General features: G+C 39.5%; 1 protein-coding gene across 14 annotated transcripts in view; it reads right to left on the bottom strand.

Moving 5' to 3' along the window:
* Positions 1-18,937, bottom strand: part of TMEM255B (transmembrane protein 255B) — a 111,851-nt gene extending 92,914 nt beyond the window's left edge. For 9 of the 14 annotated variants that reach the window (XR_012159677.1, XR_012159671.1, XR_012159672.1 and 6 more), the window contains exons 1-3: positions 18,666-18,937; positions 8,791-9,044; positions 4,820-4,882 (exon numbers count right to left, since the gene is read on the bottom strand). Coding sequence is in view for 9 of the 14 variants with exons in the window: in XM_073350614.1 (XP_073206715.1) it covers positions 4,820-4,882; positions 8,791-9,044; positions 18,666-18,729 (381 nt within the window). In the remaining 5 variants the exon portion in view is untranslated. The remainder of the gene's footprint in view (positions 1-4,819; positions 4,883-8,790; positions 9,045-18,665) is intronic. The other 5 variants (XM_073350639.1, XM_073350645.1, XM_073350677.1 and 2 more) reach the window with 2 other exon arrangements.
* Positions 18,938-19,420: the final 483 nt, after the last annotated feature.

Genomic DNA, 19,420 nt, shown 5'->3' with positions numbered 1-19,420 from the left:
AATCTCATACTCTGCTGTCATAGATACCCTCTCTTATTCTTAGCCTCTCAGACCCCTGTATTTAATTCCAGCATCAAATTTTCTAATGGCAAATACTCTGTTGTCACCTTAGAGTAGACAGCAAGCAAGGTTGCCTCATGTGCTTCAATCAAATCTACTAGATTTTAGAGTGATTGTATTTTCCAGGCACCAAACTGGACTAAGTAGCCACTCTGACTATAACAGAGTTTTACTTCTCCTCTTTTTCAATTTTACTCTGTTCTGTTATCAGCGACACCAGCTGTACGCTTTTTTCGAGGGGGGTGGAAACACCATTTTTTGCTTCAGTCATTTTCTTGCTGTCCTGTTCCAAGCATTCCAAATTATCTCTTCCAGCAGGAGATCATCCCCTGACTGGCTGATAGCCAATTTTTTGTTTTGTTGGTGGAAATGCAGCACAACATAGAGAGGGGAGCAGATTAACAGCAGTAGAGAACTAATGTTAAATAGCCAGTGAGATAACAAGCCTGATCCTACAGCTACTAAGCACTCCCAATTCCCTCTGAATTCGGGTTATACCAAAAAGTCAGTCTATTGAAGTCAATGGGAATTGAGGGTACTCAGTATCTCACAGAATCAAGTTTAAAATTCTTGCCTATATCTGGTAAGGGTTTGAATTAGTGGAGCATCTGATCATTTTACTCTTTCTATGGTGATCATCAATGTTATACTTTAAGCACAACCAAACTGTTGTCCATTCTAGCAGACAGAACTTGCACCTTCTTTCATGTTCAATCAGCGCTGGATTTCTTCTGACCTAACTCTACCTAACCATAGCATACATACACATACATTACTACTCCTGAAGGAATTCTGTGCCACTGCGCAATGCAGAATTTGTGCAGAAATTAATGTTGTGTGCGCAGAATTTCCTTCCCACCGCCACACCCCCAGAAATGGCCTGCAGAGCTGCTGGCTGCCACTAGGGGCTGCTGGAGCCCAGCTCGCACATAGAAGACATTGCCAGGGGAGAGAACTGGAGGGTTGGCAGCAGCTGCAGTTCCTCGCACACCCTGAAGGAAGGAGGCGGCGTGCAGGAAACTCCACACAAGCCCAGAATCGAGCATCAGGCTGTTTCTGCCTCTGGATCCCTGGGGGGTTTGTGGGGGCGTATCCCGCAGCTGGCCTCTGGAGGGGAGGGGACAGAGAAACAGCAACTGTGTTGTCATACGGGTTTCTTTAACTTTCTGTTCCTGGGGGAATTTTTTGTGTGTCTGTATTGTTTACAGACATACTTGCTGACAGGTATTTTGAAATAAATTATCAAAATAATTGAAATGGCATGATTATATAGTGTTATTTTGACAAATAAAATATTCAAATGTTGCAGAGTTTTAAAATATCATACACAGAATTTTTAATTTTTTGATGCAGAATTTTAAATTTTTCATACAGAATTCCCCCAGGAGTAACATTATAAATATCAATCATAAGGAAGTTATTAACAGCAATGAACAAATTTGAACTTGCAGCTGTAGACTGAAAACAAATGCAACTTGTAGCGAAAAAATAGGTTTACCAAGAAAAGTAAGTTAATAAAATATGTATCTCTGCTTGGCTGAATCATGATTTTTCATGTTAAGATTATTTGAAACAACAAAAATGAATCACGTCATTAGACAGGGCTATATCATTATCAGTTCTGCATTGGGTTAGTCTCAAATTACACTGAAGGTCTATTTCAAACTAAGTTCAATTAAACTTAGAGCCACTGATACATCATTTGCCTTCCCTACTGGATTGAATTCATGAAGCATTTTTACATTATAGTAACATGATACATCTGTAAAATTTCCATACTTATCTGGGCTTTTGTACTTGCTTTGTTAATGATGGCTGAAAACCCATTTCAGCTACTCCCAAGCCTTTCAACAGAACATACTAAATTAAACTCAAGAGAATAATTAGAGCCCTGGATCTTACAACCTATGATATAATCCCTCTTGTTTTAGAAGCTGTTTCTGTAATATTTAAAAACAAGCTACTGACTCATCCTTACCTTTGATAATGTTTAATGTTTTTGCACATCATGTGATCTACTGATGGATGACAAGTTTAACTGAACTTCTAATTATTTTCTTACCCAGTTCTTCATCTGTCAAACTTTTTTCCTTCTATTCCCCCACTGCATATTTCACGCCAAAAGCCTGCTTTTTTACTATTTCACGTTGGGATAAGCAAACAGACACTGATACTAAGCAATTATGACATGCATTTCCCACAGTCCTTATTGCATGAATGTTACAAACATACCACGCAGTCTACCACTGTTTCATTCAACTCATTTTTTTATAGTATTTTGGCTGCCTGTTGTGCATAAAAAAAGAAGATGGAAAACAGAGGTGAATTAAAGAAAAATTGAGAGGTAACACTACTGTCAAGAGTGATGACAACTAGAAAACTATCCTGATTACATTGGAAAACAAAATCCTATTCTCATCTGGCAAGCATTCTTTTGCCTTTAGATGAGGAGTCAAAACTAGTCCCATTAGCAGCTCTGAACTCTGATATAGAAATCAGGGGCAACAGTTGTTAAAAATGCAAAACAAAAGTTCAAAGTTAGCGGAATACTTGAAAATGTGTTATGAAAACTACCATGCAATGGAAAAATGTCCTGAAATTATTTTCCTGTTTATAAATAGCAAAAGCAATTCAGTGTTTATGGACAAAAACAGAAAACCGCAAAAAAAAAACAAAAACACCTGCTCTAAAATACATAGCAAAGTAATTGGCCAGTTCCTCAGCTATGTAGGTCCACTGAAGTCATAGTATTTCGTGAAGTTTAACTATGATTTTTCTAGTGTAAAATGCACACAGGACAAAGGTGATATTCATCCACCACACAACCACTTTTTGCACCGAGTAAGGATGCTGTATTACACTATCTACAGACCCAATCCTGCAAAACTTTATTCACCCAAATCGTCTCAATTGCCTAAATAACTATGCACACAAGTAAAATCAACTCATTTATGTAAGGATCTTACAAACCTAATTTAGCAAATGCCTACATAAATGTAATGGTCAGGCCACGTCTAATCTAGCCAGAGAAACTCTGCTATCACCTTGCTAATAAGAGCTATAGGTTATTTTTTTGAGACTACACAGTTTTGCAGAAGGCATTGCTAACACGGCTTCCATGCTCAGTGGAGACTAGGCTACAATGCATTCTATAGTTCCCAAAATCTTGACAGAAAAAGAACTGAACAACTACATTTAGGGGACAAATGCTGTAGCTTTTATTCAGGCAAAAACTTCCTTTAAAGGACTAAGGAGGGTAGATAAAAATTAGGGCTATTAAACTGTGATTAATCACAGTTAACTCATGTGAGTATTCAGAACACTTCAAATATACTGATTTCAATTACAACACAGAATACAAAGTGCACAGTGCTCACTTTATTATTGTTGTTTACAAATATTTACACTGTAAAAATTATAAATAAAAGTAACAGTATTTTTCAATTCATCTCATACAAGTACTGTAGTGCAATCTCTTTATTGTGAAAGTGCAATTTACAAATGCCAATTTTTTTATTACATAATTGCACTCAAAAAACAAACCAATGTAAAATTTTAGAGTCTTCAAGTACACTCAGTCCTACTTCTTGTTCAGCCAGTCGCTAAGAGAAATAAGTTTATTTACATTTACAGGAGATAATGCTGCCCTCACTTTCTGGTAACATTGTAAATAAGAAACGAACAGGCATTTGCATGGCACTTTTGTAGGCTGCATTGCAAGATATTTATGTGCCAGATATGCTAAACATTCGTATACCCCTTTGTGCTTCGGTCACCATTCCAGAAGACATGCTTCCAAGCTGATGACGCTCGTTAAAAAAATAAGGCGTTAATTAAATTTGTGACTGAACTCCTTCGGGGGAAACTGTACATCTCCTGCTCTGTTTTACCGGCATTCTGCCATGTATTTCAGGTTATAGGAGTCTCGAATGATGACCCAGCACATGTTCGTTTTAAGAACACCTTCACAGCAGGTTTGACAAAATGCAAAGAAGATACCAATGTGAAATTTCTAAAGATAGCTACAGCACTCGACCCAAGATTGAAGATAGGTTTATTTAATTAAAAAAATTAAAATGCCATTTCTGCATTTTAATTGAATTTGAATTTCCATCCAAATAGAGCTGGACACAAACCACAAGTAAAAAATTAATCTAGTAAATTAGAAATGCATCATTCACCATTTTCTAATATATTTAATGTAAAATATGTAAAAATTAAAGATCTGAATAAATTTAAGTCAAGCAATATAATTGCTTAAATTGATGTATATAGATATAGCGTATCTTCCTGATCAGCAAAAGAAAGGCCCCTTCCAGTTCACCCATTTTGAAGCTGGGTATCAGATCCATTGGGTTAGGGCAGTCAGATATGATGCTGGCCACATCACTCCCTTGTGTACCATTGGCTATGAAAATGACATGCCCTAACAATGTCAGCCCGGTGAACCGTTGGCTTGGGGGAAAACTTTGATTCTGACTATATTTAGTTGCAAATCAACATGTTTTAATGGTTGTCAGTTTTCTTTAGGAAAATAACTAAAGTACAAATGTAAAACGTGATAAAAAATCAAGGTGTCCTGCTTGCAGATTTAAAATCATGATTAAAAGCAGGGATTTAAATCAATTGACCCTGGGACTAAGAACTGCAGGAGTCAGTCATGGCAACTACAGAGAGTAAATCTGTTCTTTTTCTTCAATTAAGCCTTTAACACATTTTAATATTAAAAGAAAAAGAAAAAAAAAGTGTTGTTGCTTACCATTTGCCTTCTGTTCTCTACCAGGTTGATTCCAATAATCCCTAGGAAAGATCCGAAGCCAAGCTAAGGCAAAGAACAAACCAACAGAAACACACCAGGTCAGCTTATTTGGCAACATAAATATTGTAACATTCTTGTAAGGTGAGATGTTGGGCAGATAAACCAACTAAAACAATTTGTGAGAAACAGCAAAATATTTAGTATAAAATTATTACTGGCCAGAAATTATGTGATGCAACAGGGAACAATCAGAATGGGAATTTTCTTATATTTTAGCAGTTCCAGTGTGGCCAACTTTGCTTTCTTTATTCAAGACAAATCTTCCCATTGGTGTCAATGTGGAGTTTGGACCAAGAATACACAAACAGTAGTCATCAATGTTCAATAACATAAGTAATTTTTATGTCTATTTTAAAGCAACAATAAATTATACAGAAAAATATGACACTTCACATTTGTTCTACCCATGATTGTATTATAAAAGTATACATATTTAGGACACCTTCTTTGAAATGACATTATGAAACTGCAAGAGACAATGGCAACTTCTTCAGAAAATAGATGTTTTATTTTAATGCAAGTCCCCAAAATCCTAACGTTTACTTTTTTTAAAAAATTGCAAAATATTGCAGGTCCTAAGAAAAAGATGTTTTTAAAATCGCTAAAGAGTACAGTGTTTCTCATACCGTACATCCCACAGCACACACAGCCACACCTGCGGTAGCTGCACCACAAGCAGGACGAGAGGGAGAATGAAGTTCAGCTGGAGTTACCCCTTCCTCACAGAATACATCTACACTGCAGTGGGAAGATTTGATTCAAAGCACTGGGGGACAAACTAGCACTAGCTCAGGTTGAGCTAGCATCCTAAAAATAGCAGCATAGGCATTGTGGCACTGGTCACAGCCTGGGCTAGCCATCCAAGCTCAGACCAAGCGGTGGGCAGGATTGAACTCGGGTGGTTACCCTGAGTCTCTGTCAGTCGAAACATCCACACTGCCATTTTTAGGCACTAGCTCAAGCCTTCCTACTTGTGCTGGGAATCACATCTCCCAGCTGCAGTGGAGAAATACCCTCAAAGTCAGAATTGCATGGGACAGCCCCCACTCCTGGGAGGAACCAGCTGGAAGCAAACAAAGAGGCAGCTGAACAATGAGGGGAGGGAGGACGGGGAAATAAGACTCAGCCATGGTTACCCCTTCCAACCAGACCCCATCTTGAACCAGACCTATACCAGGGCCCACGTGAGATTGGGAAAAAAAAGAGAATTTCCTGGGATGAGCCAACCAGAGACTAGACAGCAACAAATACTGAAGCAGTTGCAACAGAAACCTCTAGAGGCTAATAAGGTCATCAAACTCTGTCCCCAGATTTTACTCTGGGCATCCTTTCCCTTCTGCTGGTTGGCTGCTTACTTCGACATGGTCACTTTACCTCATCCGCATGCCACCTTTCCTCCATGCCTTCTTTTCTTACTCCCCCACTTCAGTGTCTCCTCTCCCCACCTTTCGGTTCATCTAATCCCTTTTTAACAGCCCCTACCCCATCATGGGACGAAACAGGATGGATGGATGGATAAACAAACAAACGAATAAATAAATGCCACCAAAAAAAAAATATCACGGCACAGACATTGGGGAGTTTGTAAGCCATCACAATGTTCCCGCTGTTTGTATGTCAAATCCCACATCTGCCTTGTCTAATCAGATAGTAAGCTCTCTGGGGCAGGAGCCGTCTCTGTCTCCCCAGTGCCAGGCACAATGGGGCTCCCATCTCAGTGAGTCTCTAGGTCCTATTGTAATAAACAAAATAATAATTACCACCACCACACACAGCATTTACAGAAGGTGAGAGGGGATGCTGTCAGGGGTTCCTTTGGTTGGTTGTTTGGCTGGCTGATGGAGTTGTTCGTTTGTTTGTTTTTTGAACAAGCTCTGGGTCTGATCCTACAAGCTGCTTGACACAGGTGGAAGCCGGAGCCCAAGCAGAGCTCCATAAACTTCAGTGGAACTCCATGTGGGCACAGAGGTCTTCCTACATGCAGTCATTTGTAGAATCAGGGCCACTAAAATTGATAATTAATATAAACTAAAGATGTAGATAAAGGGATTTTTTTCAATAATGGAATAAATTACTAAATCCCTAGTCCTATAAATATTTATGCACACAAGTAATTTTATGCAAGTTAGAAGTAGTTTTGGTAGTGTTAAGAGAACTGGGAGCTTAAGTCATTTTGCATAATATTCTTTTAAAAGACCAAAGTCACTTGAGCTAAGCCTAATGCACCTTTGGTGCCCTATCCTGTCCCACTGAAGTAAGAGCATTGTTACTGAATTCCATGGGAGCAAGCCACCACCACCCTTTTTTTAAATTCCAATTTAAATTTCTCTCTTCACAAGCAGTCTTATTTTTTCATTGCTCCATAAAAACAAACATATAGTTTATCACATCAAGAATGAAAAACCATAATCTTACCTTACAAATGTTTGCATTTTCAGCTGCTCAGATACTTCCTAAGCTAATGCACCATAAATCTATGTATTGTATGCTGCATTCACACAGCAGGAAAGGAACAGTCAGTCAGACTTTGTGAATGAAATGTTACTAATAAAGGAAAAATGGAACCAGAATAGGTATGTTAATACTCCTCTTAGATAATGCTTTCCGCAAGATGCTCAGCTTCTTCAGCTCTCACGGAAGTGAACGGGAGTTGAAGCTCACAATATCAGAAGCTGTAATTGTACCAATACGGGTGACATTGATGTATCACGAATGCTTATGCCCAAATGAATTTGTTAGTCTCTAAGGTGCCACAAGGACTCCTCGTTATTTTTGCTCTCTCGGCTACTACAATGATCGACCACAAATGTGCAAAATATAACCATGCTTTTACAAAATGTCGTCAGCTCTAACAGCCTTAAAACGAAATAGAGAGAAAAATTATTATTAAAAGGTTTTCATTTGCAAATCATTCTGAACATTTCTAGCTATTCTATCAGCCTATTAAATAAAAACCTATAGCACTTAATTTTTAAAAAATGCTCTAGAGCAATATATTTTTTGTTTAGTACACAGACGTTTTCTCCCTAAAATAAACTAATTGCTATAATTAACTGCTTTGTGCACATGAACTTTATTAGTTATTACCCATTAAATTTCCTCTAAGGGAATGACTGCAGAAAGTTTATTCTTTTAAATGTTTTAATTTCAATTACAACTATTTAAAAGACTATGCCATTGTATTAGTCTACATATTTTAATCTGATCCAAGGACAATGCATTCTTTTAAAATTTTATTCCTGGAACTAATTTTAATTCCATTTTTAAACACCACTTATTATAGATTATTACCCTAAAATTAATCCTTCCAACAAATAAATTCTCAGCATGACTTTAACATATTAGAGAACTTAGTTAGAAAGAAGAATTGTAATTTACAAATAACGATTGGCAATGCAAAATTTATACATAGTTTTAACAGATACTCATCCCTCTTCTTAAAATGTATGATTAGATTATGAACAAGAGCAAATAGTACACAAAGTCATTCTGGTCCCAATTCAGCAGTGTACTTCAGCATGTGCTTAACTTTAAGCAAGTGAATGATCCATCCTATTGAAGTCAATGAAATTAAAGTCAATGCTAAACTATCTTTTGAAGTCGTTAAAAGCAGAGTATTTATTGGTACTTATATTCCTTCTTTTACTAAATGACGATTTAAAAGTCCAGTTAAGAATCAAGGTTGTGATAATGCATTAAGTGGTTTGAAAGTCATTACTAACACACAGTAGAAAATTATGGCCCATTCTTGAAATTGAGTCCATGTGCCTGTGCAGAAAGCTATTAAATTCAATGAGGTTCCACACACGCACAGTGGTCAGCTCTCATGCACACGTTGCAGGATTAGGGCCTACATCTGAATTACAAACATAACAGAACTAGATCTAAACATTATGGTGGTTTTCCCTCACCAGCAATGCAAGAGGATTTGAAATTTCCCTCCTCCATTGTGGTTGCTTGTGTCTACGCCATAATAGTGTATTGGTAATAATGGATAATCTAAAATACATTCCTCTACGCACAATGATTCCTGGGTAATAGCCTCCAACGGTAACATTTTCTGTTCTTGTGGTAGCTGCAAGTCCTGTGGTCAGTACGAACACAGACACGACCAGCAGAGAAACGGTGAACCAAAGCGAAGTCTTCTTTCGTTTTGCAAACTGTCCTGTTGGGGGAAACAAATATAAAATAGCTTTTCATTGCAATCTTCGCAGTACAAGTATGAAATAAAAGCTCATTCCAGCTATTTCATTTTTAACCCTTTCCCCCAACAAGGGAGAATATTTTGCAGCAGAGAGAGGATCTTAAATTATATCAAGATTAGCTGGAACTTAGTGAACTTTAATACATTGTGCACACATACAAGATGAGGTTTTACTAAGCTGAAGTGACAATAATATTTTCAGTTATCTGTGGTAAATCTTGTAATGAAGTAGTTGTTCACATCTGCAGGCCAATTCTGCAGACCTCAAACTATCCTTACCTAGGCAAAATTCCCATTTGGCTCTATATGGACAACACATAAATATGTACATTTTAAAGAAGATTAGCAGAAGCTCTGCTGTGTTATCATGAAATATTTTTTCTCTTTATATTTATCAGGTAAGCAAACCAGTTGGTATCTTCTGAAGTAAAGAAGTACAGCAGATAATGAATTTGTGATAGATTATACATATACTATTTTATTTAACAGGAACTGCTCTGTGGAATTTATTTAATCCCATTTCAATTTGGATTCAAGTACACAGGAGTAGAAGATTGCAGATAATCCTACTGAAGTCAGCCTGCTCTAAGGCATTTAACCTTATTTTTTTGTTGTTGTTTTAATTTTGAGGCAGAAGTGTATCTTTTAGTTGCAACTCTAGGTTTCTAAAATTATTATTATAGAGCTCCTGCCCATAGCTCAACAAAATTCTATAAAAACATATTTTAAAAAAAATACAATAAATCACTATAGCCATCTAAAAATACACCCTCTTAACATTCAAAATGAACAAAAGAGAAGGAGTCCACTGTGGGAAAATGTGAAAAAAAAAAAGGAACCAGAGGGAGAAATAGCAAACAAGGAGCCTATCAAGGAACAGAAGCAATACAATGTGACCAAATAAAACTGAGGAACACAGCTCTATTTTTGAATTTCAAATCCCACACCACAGAACAGATTAAGTTTGCAAACCAATTCTTCAATGATTTTTTATGAACACATATATAAAAACTGAGATATGTTTGTTGACATTCTTCAAACAGAACCAGCAAATACGTCAAATATTTTCTTTGGTATGAAGTGTGCTCTGCTTTACTGAAGGAAACAGACAATTAGAAATTAATCCAGGTGACTCCAGTCATCTCCTCCCCAATCTGTGCCCCAGCTGATTCAGCTTTTGGCAATAACATTTAATCTATGGTGGTCCATTGGTGGTAAGGAAGGAGAGAAGCGTGGAATAACCCATGTACCGAAATACTGATCTACAAATCCATGACACTAAAGCTGATCCAGTATGGCCATCCTCAAGAATTCAAAAACCATGAGTCAGGTTGCCACCCAAAGTCAAAAACTATCTTAAAAACAATGAGATTTTTAAAAATATTTTTTGGAGGATATGGTTATCTGCCTTCCTGTTTTTGAGCTCTTAGATTTCACATTTTCAATGAAAATATAAAGCCTTCAAACTTTTTTTTAAAAATGAAAGCTGAGATTCTCACATAATCCCATGACTCCAGGATCTGGGACTTTAAGAAAAACACCAAATATTGAGAGAGTTGTAGACCTAATTTAAGCATATGGCCGATCCTGTTAGAGCACTCCTCAAGTCTCAGAGGGGTAGGGGGGAAAAAAATCAAGAAAATCCATTACTTCAAGGAGCACACAGACCAGACTATTCAATCTGATGTCCAAATGTACATTGAAAATTCCCAAGGATTCTAATCCAGGACGACTTCAACTGCATTGCCAGCACCAGTTTACCATACTCATCTATGAGGCCTACTGTGTAACCAGAACCACAAAACTTAGTAAACTTGATACAGCCCCATGGATACAGGAAACAGCCATATGCTTGAACAAACTCATCTCCATGGTTAACTAACTCCTTCATTACAAGGAGCATGAAAATATCACAGCTATTGGCCCACATCTTTATTCTGCTTGAGGCTAGTGACCACTGAATATCTGTATAGAAACAGCCAGGCATCTTCATCCAACCACATGTCAAATTTGCATGATGGCACTTCAGAATCATCAACTGTCAGCCTTAGTCACAACAGATCAGGCATTAACCAACCAAGCCCGCTTGCAAAAGGTTTCTAAATTAGTCATTCCATCTATGCTGCTCAAGTATTTTTCAGTGGAAGCCAAAGGGATTTTCTGATATTTCACCCTGAGAGTCTTCAGTAACCTCAGTGCCTTTGCTCACCATAACCTTCCACACACAGTGTCATCTTCGAACCTACACTAACAAAAAAACACTCTCTCACAAAAAGATAAACAGAAAAGGGTTCTCAGCCCCACTTCTGCCCTCCTTCCACCACCTCAGCAGCACCAAGGGGACATAATCTGGCCACAGTTGGCCGGAGGAGAATTCTCAACTATTTTAAAGAGAGCCAGGCACTATGCCAGTCCCCCCTTATCCCCAGAATAGGATGCATGTTGTGGTGGAAGAGGGCATGACAGGGCCAAGGAGAGAGCAGAGCTCCTATAGCAGTTCTCATCTGGCATGTGACCATTCCCCTCCTTAAGCCTCCCTCCAACTCCCTTCCAACCTCTCTCCAGTGCCGAGTGTATATTGGTGCAGAACTGGGAACTTTTATTCCCCTGCCCTCAAGCTAACACATCACATAAAAACAAAGAACAAACCAAGAGAGAAAAGAAATCTCCCACTAACCTCCATCCCAAAGACATACACACACCAATCCTCAAGCAAACTGCCCAGATAAGGAAGAGAAGGTAAAAGGAACTAAAGAGGGAGATACACATTTTATAAGGAATTAATTTAAATATTTATGTAAGAACTTGACAAAGCTACTAACACATGTAGATGTGAATGTGTAATGTACACAAACTACATAAGAAATACTGGTTTCAGAGTAACAGCCGTGTTAGTCTGTATTCGCAAAAAGAAAAGAAAAGGAGGACTTGTGGCACCTTAGAGACTAACCAATTTATTTGAGCATAAGCTTTCGTGAGCTACAGCTCACTTCATCGGATGCATACTGTGGAAAGTGTAGAAGATATTATATACACACACAGCATGAAAAAATACCTCCTCCCACCCCACTCTCCTGCTGGTAATAGCTTATCTAAAGTGATCACTCTCCTTACAATGTGTATGATAATCAAGGTGGGCCACTTCCAACACATTCAAAGGACAAAATTAGGATAGTCACATTTTTTTTTCCTCTCCTGCTGGAAATAGCTCACCTTACCTGATCACTCTCGTTACAGTGTGTATGGTAACACCCATTGTTTCATGTTCTCTGTGTATATAAATCTCCCCACTGTATTTTCCACTGCATGCAGCTGCTGAAGTGAGCTGTAGCTCACGAAAGCTTATGCTCAAATAAATTTGTTAGTCTCTAAGGTGCCACAAGTCCTCCTTTTCTTATTACCCTGAAACAGCTCTCTTATCTTAGAAGTCTGCTACCTTTATAGGCACATCTCTAGCAAAGTATTTTCAATGAATGCTACTGTTCAAGAACAACATTTCATTTCAAAGAAGAAAGAGAACTGGAGCACAACTCCAATGTGACCAGCATTCCTGAGGGTCAGACTAATGTTCTGAATTTTGAATCTTCATTCCAATGACACTTCAAAGCCAGCAAAATCACACCAGAAAATAAAATGAAGTCTCAATCATTTGGTCTCCTCAGAATCAGTAGTTTCCAAAAAGAATTAATATAGAAATGTTTTATGTTCAAAATGGACCTTAGTATGTAATCTACCAAACAATTTATATACTTCCTCAAAATTCTGTGCATGTTTGTAAAATTCCCAGTCATGAAAAATTACTTATAAAACTTATACTACAGACAGTTTTGAAAAATTTCTGTATAATTTTACATCAGTGAGACATGCATGCATAAGTTTAAGGCAGCACATATGGCCTTGCCTTAAACAAAAAACATGAAGACTTTTTACAATCTCAACAATACCAAGTGCCTTGATAAACACTGCAGGGAAAAGAACACTATCCAATTCACCTGTGAGACTCAGCATTTCCAATGCTCCAATGGCCTGGGCTGTAATGTATATTGGCAACTCTGGTGTTTACTGAGATCATTTAATATTGTCTTAACAGAATATTAATATTTTAAATGTACGTAATGCTTATCCTGAACTACATACACAGAGAATGTTAAACTATTTGTGCGGTTTAGAGCCTCAACTGGGTACTTTGCCTGATAAACGTTTATTCGGCTTATTTGTAAAGCAGTTTGAGATCTTCAAATGAACAGCGCTACAAGAACAAAGCTTTATTATTTCCCTTCTGCTATATTTTACTGACAGCAGCACTGCTGCTATTTTCAAAAAAAATGTCCATAGCTTTTGTTTGCTTTTTAGAGGGCAGATAAAAGAAAATCCCAAACATATTGTAATATAGCTACCCATTGTGGGACAGGAAGGGTTCAGCTACAGTTACCTGCAGCCAAAAACAATTCAAAATTGTTCAGTCAGAAGTATTCCTGTGGTACTGAGGGAGAAGACTGTTAGGGTCTGATTCAGCATACACCTCAATCAGTCTCCATTGGCAATGGCTGTTAGAGTGTCAGCCATGAAGTAAAGTGACCTTTGGAACAACTAGGTAACGAATGAGATAGTACTGCTGCCAATCCTTTCTAAGGGCAAATTCTTCTTCAGTGCAGCTGCCCCTGCAAGGACAGGAGATTGTTCATCAAACCCATTAACTGTCCAACCTGTTATTGCTGAAGTCACTCTCAGTAGCAATTAGTCAGTCCCTGTTAACTGATGCATAGTGACTCAAGATGGAATGGTAAAATATTAAATTGTCCCCCACTGGAATGCCCCAATTTTCTATTAGTATCTCACCATTCCAAGAATCAAGCAAATTAAAGGAAAGTCTTCTCAGTAGACAGGTTTCAGAGTAGCAGCCGTGCTAGTCTGTATTCGCAAAAAGAAAAGGAGTACTTGTGGCACCTTAGAGACTAACCAATTTATTTGAGCATAAGCTTTCGTGATCTACAGCTCACTTCATCGGATGCATAAAGTGGAAAGTACAGTGAGGAGATTTTTATATATACATACAGACCATGAAAAAAAATATACATTGTAAGGAGAGTGATCACTTAAGATGAGCTATTACCAGCAGGAGAGTGGGGTGGGGGGAGAGAAAACCTTTTGAAGTGATAATCAAGGTAGGCCATTTCCAGCACATTTCCAGGAGTTAACAAGAACGTCTGAGGAACGGGGTCGGGGGGGTGGGGGGTGGAATAAACAAGGCGAAATAGTTTCACTTAGTATAATGACTCAACCACGCCCAGTCTCTATTCAAGCCTAAGTTAATTGTATCCAATTTGCAAATTAATTCCAATTCATCAGTCTCTCATTGGAGTCTGTTTTTGAAGTTTTTTTGTTGAAGGATACTCACTTTGAGATCAGAAATCGAATGACCACAGAGATTGAAGTGTTCTCCAACTGGTTTATGAATGTTATAATTCTTGACATCTGATTTGTGGCCATTTATTCTTTTACGTAGAGACTGTCCAGTTTGCCCAATGTACATGGCAGGGGGCATTGCTGGCACATGATGGCATATATCACATTGGTAGATGTGCAGGTGAACGAGCCTCCGATAGTGTGGCTGATGTGATTAGGCCCTGTGATGGTGTCCCCTGAATAGAGTCATCTTTACTAGAGCCCCTGCTCTAATCAAGGATCAAATGAGGACGGTCACAAATTACCACCAGCATTACATTGTGATGGCAATGTTCATCAACAATCTTGGCTGGCAGTGTGATAACAATGCATAGATACCACAGCGATACTATAAAAAAATCCAAGAGATAGATTAGATACACAGAAAATGCTAACCTTCACATCACTGATCCGTGCTCCACCAGGTATGGTCTTAAACTGCCCAAGAAAAGCATTAACCCAGTATTACTGGTGGTAGTACTCTCTCCTCTGCTCAATAAACATTTATCAGGCTAAGTACCTATTTGAGGACCTAAACCACACTAATCCCACCTCCATCAAAGGAGAAAGAAAGCCATCAGGACACACAGAAGAGAAAACAGAATCTCCTCTTCCAAGCAGGTCAGAGACAGGAGGAGAAAGGCATGTAGAGCTTACATACACATACAGCAGTTGGGTTGGATAAGAAGTACAGATCATCATTCCTAGAGTCAACAGAGGGAACACAGTGATGTTCAAACCCTTCCCAGCACCCTAAAGATGGGGAGTCAGAGAACCCCCTGTCAATCAATCAGGAATTGAGGAAAATATATTGGAGAACCCCTTTTCACAACAGCCAGCAGAAGTATATTTGGGGAAGCGTCTCCCCGCATTGACAAAAGACGTATGATTTGGTGGGAAGACCTTAGTTCAGTTTCTGCCAGAGTGAAATGATGCAACCCTAGAGGTGGAGGCATGGGTTTGGAAAAGGGAAAGGTGAGGCTTGCAAAGGGGGAGGTATAACTTTAGGATACAGTGGGTCTGTGATGGAAGGTGTGGGGAAAGAAAGATCTGTGATGCATAATTTGTCAGAGCTAGAAAAGCCATCTATAATCTACAGTCCAACTCCAAAAGGTCTAAATCCACCTTGCTTTGCTAATGCACGTACTCCTGTTAAAACCAATGAACAGTCTCCTGCAAGCAGACCCTTTGGAAGCCTATGGGAAAAATAAGAGGGAATGAATTTGGCAACGGAGGAAATGCAGAGGACAAATCACACTTACTGGGAGATCAACACCACACCATTTTGTCGCCTTGCTCTAGTCAAGGAGATGTAGATGTGAAGAGACTTGTCTCTAATTAATATTGAACGCAATGTATATTAACATCCTTGATCTATAGGAGAAAGATTTGTAAGGGGAAAAGGTTACATTTTCAATGTTTTATATTACATGATGTTACAAAGAATCATGCAATACAAGTTAACCCTGTGTAACATAACATATAATATGAAAGGGCTTATACAGGCTTTGCATCTAATATTTTGTAGCTATGAAGCTCATATTTAAGGAATGAGATTTGTATGTCTTTGGGGCTAAATTAATAATGTTTCATTATTCCAGTCTTCCCTTCAATGCCATATCTTCCTTGGCTATATTTTTCCATTGTAAAAAGAAAAGGAGACTAACCAATTTATTTTCACATCCGATGAAGTGAGCTGTAACTCACGAAAGCTTATGCTCAAATAAATTGGTTAGTCTCTAAGGTGCCACAAGTCCTCCTTTTCTTTTTGCGAATACAGACTAACACGGCTGTTACTCTGAAACCCATTTTTCATTGTGTATTTTAAAAAATGTGCTATACTAATGACATTGAACTAATCCTACATTGCCTCCTAAAACTAAATGTGATGGGCTGAGAGGTTTTAAAAAAGATATCAGCCCTGCTTTTGCTGATTACTTCCTCTTTTCTGATTAAATGCTTGACTTGTCCAGTGTGCTAAAACCATATGCAACTGCATTTGTTTCCAGGCACAAGCTAGCAGCTTTTATCAGTGCTGACACTTGTCTCCGTTATGTAGTTGTGTTGTAGAACCCATGAGTATATTGTATAGTCTAGTCCTTAAAAAATGTTGCTGAGTTTTTGAGTAGACCTTAAGAAAAAACTACCTAAATACTGTAAATAGTTTAGCTATAGTAAGTGATCTTGTGCAGTATCACTATGACTTCATTGCTTTGGCAACAATTGTTTCACCTATAAATAATTAAATGACTAGCTAATCAATGGTTAAAATGACAGTTTAACTGAATAAATACTTACATCACATAGAGAATATCCTAAACAAATCTTTGCTATTACCATTTATTCCCTGTTTTGTTTTTTTCAAAACTGCCACATAAAAATATAAAGGTCTAATACATTTTTTTTGACTGCTGTCCTGAAGTTTGGGTAAAGGCAAAGTCTCCCTATACCATATTGAATGCCATACACAAGAACTACCACTGATAAAGTCAAGATAATCTAGAAAGTAAGGAACTTTGGGGGAATAATCAAATATTTAACTTCTCTTTTACATGTCATTTATATTTTCCAGGACACACACTGTACATTTAGGAACAGAAAACAACCCTTTTCAGAGACAGACTAGTTTAGCAATGAGGCACTCAATTACAATTGTAATGTAAAAATGTAAAAAAGTAAAGCCAATTGTCATGTGGATATTACAACAGCACCAGTCAAAAGTTTGAGTGGAATTGCTTCTACTACTGAATACGGTATAGTCCCATCACAGCCATAAACCATCCGTAAGTGGAAAAGAGCCAAAACTAACTCTACCCTGATCTGCTGACACTCCAAACTGCTCAGGCATAGCAACTGTTAATTTTCAGCAAAGAGAGAAAAGGATATTTTTCCACATTAGCTATATGCATGCATACACACACGCACAAAGTTTATTTCTATGTTACATTATCCTCACAGCAATTCCATGAAAATAATGCAACAGCAAAATGGAAAATGTTTTTAAATGTCCTAATGTGATAAATGAGAGTGACAAGAAAGAGCAGAATGATAACATTGACAATGGGATTATTACGACCCACCAATACCCGTAGTACTGTACTATACCATATACAATAGGTTCCTTTTTTAACCTTAAGAGTATTAACTAAAATAGTAAAAGACAAACTCTATCTGTCAAACTCAATTACCTATCTCTGCATTCTTTCCATATTGCTCTTTTAGTTGTTAGGCACTCTGTGGTATGTTTTTAGATTGCTATTTAAGAAGGTGATCAACTGGGCTTCATCTGAGCAGAAAATGATATCCTTCATTGCAAGTGCAAGTATTTATAAATGAATAGGCAAATCAGCAGTAGTGCATCCCATAGAGATTACCAGAGAATAGATTTTTCCCTGTGAAAAATTAAGATTTGCAATATTGGGTAGGGGGTCGGAGGGGAAATAGTACTTTCATGCTATCCTCACAATGTTGCAATCAGAAATCTCAAATCCAGAACTTAATAATACTCATCAAGTTTATTGCTTTCAGTGTACCAGCTACATAGGTGAGTCCTAGCATCTCTGTCCATGGCTGGTTAAACAAACAACGAATAGCCGTAACAGTAACTATAACTACCTAGATTACATTTAAAAACGGTTTTCGAGCCAAATTGAAAAGAAAAGAAAAGAAAAGAAAAGAAAAGAAAAGAAAGCCTGGTTACGTGTCTGAACTCTCCGAGCAGCGTGAGACTCCTTGCACAGCTACAGGGTTTGGGGGAGAGGGAGCTGGGGAGCCTTCCCAGTGAATTTCCCCCCAGTAGACGAATGTGCACTGCAGTGCTCCCAGGGCAGGGAAGTTGGCTTGACTGCACGTTGGAGAAAGCAGGGAACCTGGTGAAGCAGCAGCGGGTCAGGCGAAGGCGCGGCGCGGTCACAGCTGAGAAGCCCCCCAGCAAATCCGCGTGCGCTGCCAGGGGCTTTCCGGCCACGGGCCGCCACCTCCGGGCGAACCGAGCCGCCCCCGGAACTTCAGCGCCCCGCTGGGCTCCTGGCGCCCGCAGCTGCCCGCCCTCTGCCCCGCAGCCCAGCCCCGCAGGTACCTCTGGGCACGGGCCGGGGGCGCCCGCTGCTGCTGTCGGTGCCCAGCGCCGGGACCTACCTGTGGGATCCAACACGGCTAACGGAGCCGCCCCCGGGGGAGCGGGAGGAGGCGGCGGCTGCATCCTCTTTGCTCCCTGCTGCCCGGCTGCTCTCCAACCCCTGGCCCCTGCCCCGCGGCACCGAGCCAGCCGCCGGCGAACCCCCCAGCGCCGGACTGGCGGGCAGCGCGGAGGAGCAGCCGGAGGGAGGCCGCCGCCGCCGGAGCAGAGGGAGGAGCGAGGGAGGGAGCCGCACTGACCTCGGGCTCCTCAGTGCTGTGGAGCCTGTGCGGGGGGGATAACACCACGCTCCGCCCCGCCCCGCCCCGCCGCTCGCTCGGCCTCTTCCCTCCCCCCGCCGCCTTCCTGTACCCTCCAGGGACCCCCTCCCCGCCCTGCTCGGCTCCTCCTTTGCCCCCTGCAGGGCTGGGGGCTGCTGAGAGAAATGGGCGTGAACGTCCCCTGGGGTGTTACCCTATTTTTGCTGCCCGGCGCTAAGGGGATTCTCCCCGCCGTCGCAAAACAGTGTTAAAGCGTCATGGGGGTGTTACAAAGTCAAGCAGTGGAAAGTTAGGAAATGCTGATATTATGGTTCCCTGGGGAACCTTCATTCACCCTCCCCCATAATTCACCTACGTATTATATGATCCTCTTTAATTACCTGCTCACTCATCCAGCTCAGTAAGAGTAAGGTCAAAAGTATCCACTATTGGTGGGTGCTGAATTTGAGACACCTGGGACCTGATTTTTCGGCATATATAGCATTCCCTACGTT

The sequence above is a fragment of the Lepidochelys kempii genome, chromosome 1, assembly GCF_965140265.1.
Source record: "Lepidochelys kempii isolate rLepKem1 chromosome 1, rLepKem1.hap2, whole genome shotgun sequence".
Classification (NCBI taxonomy): Eukaryota; Metazoa; Chordata; order Testudines; family Cheloniidae; genus Lepidochelys; species Lepidochelys kempii.
This window is presented reverse-complemented; position numbering and strand designations above follow the sequence as displayed.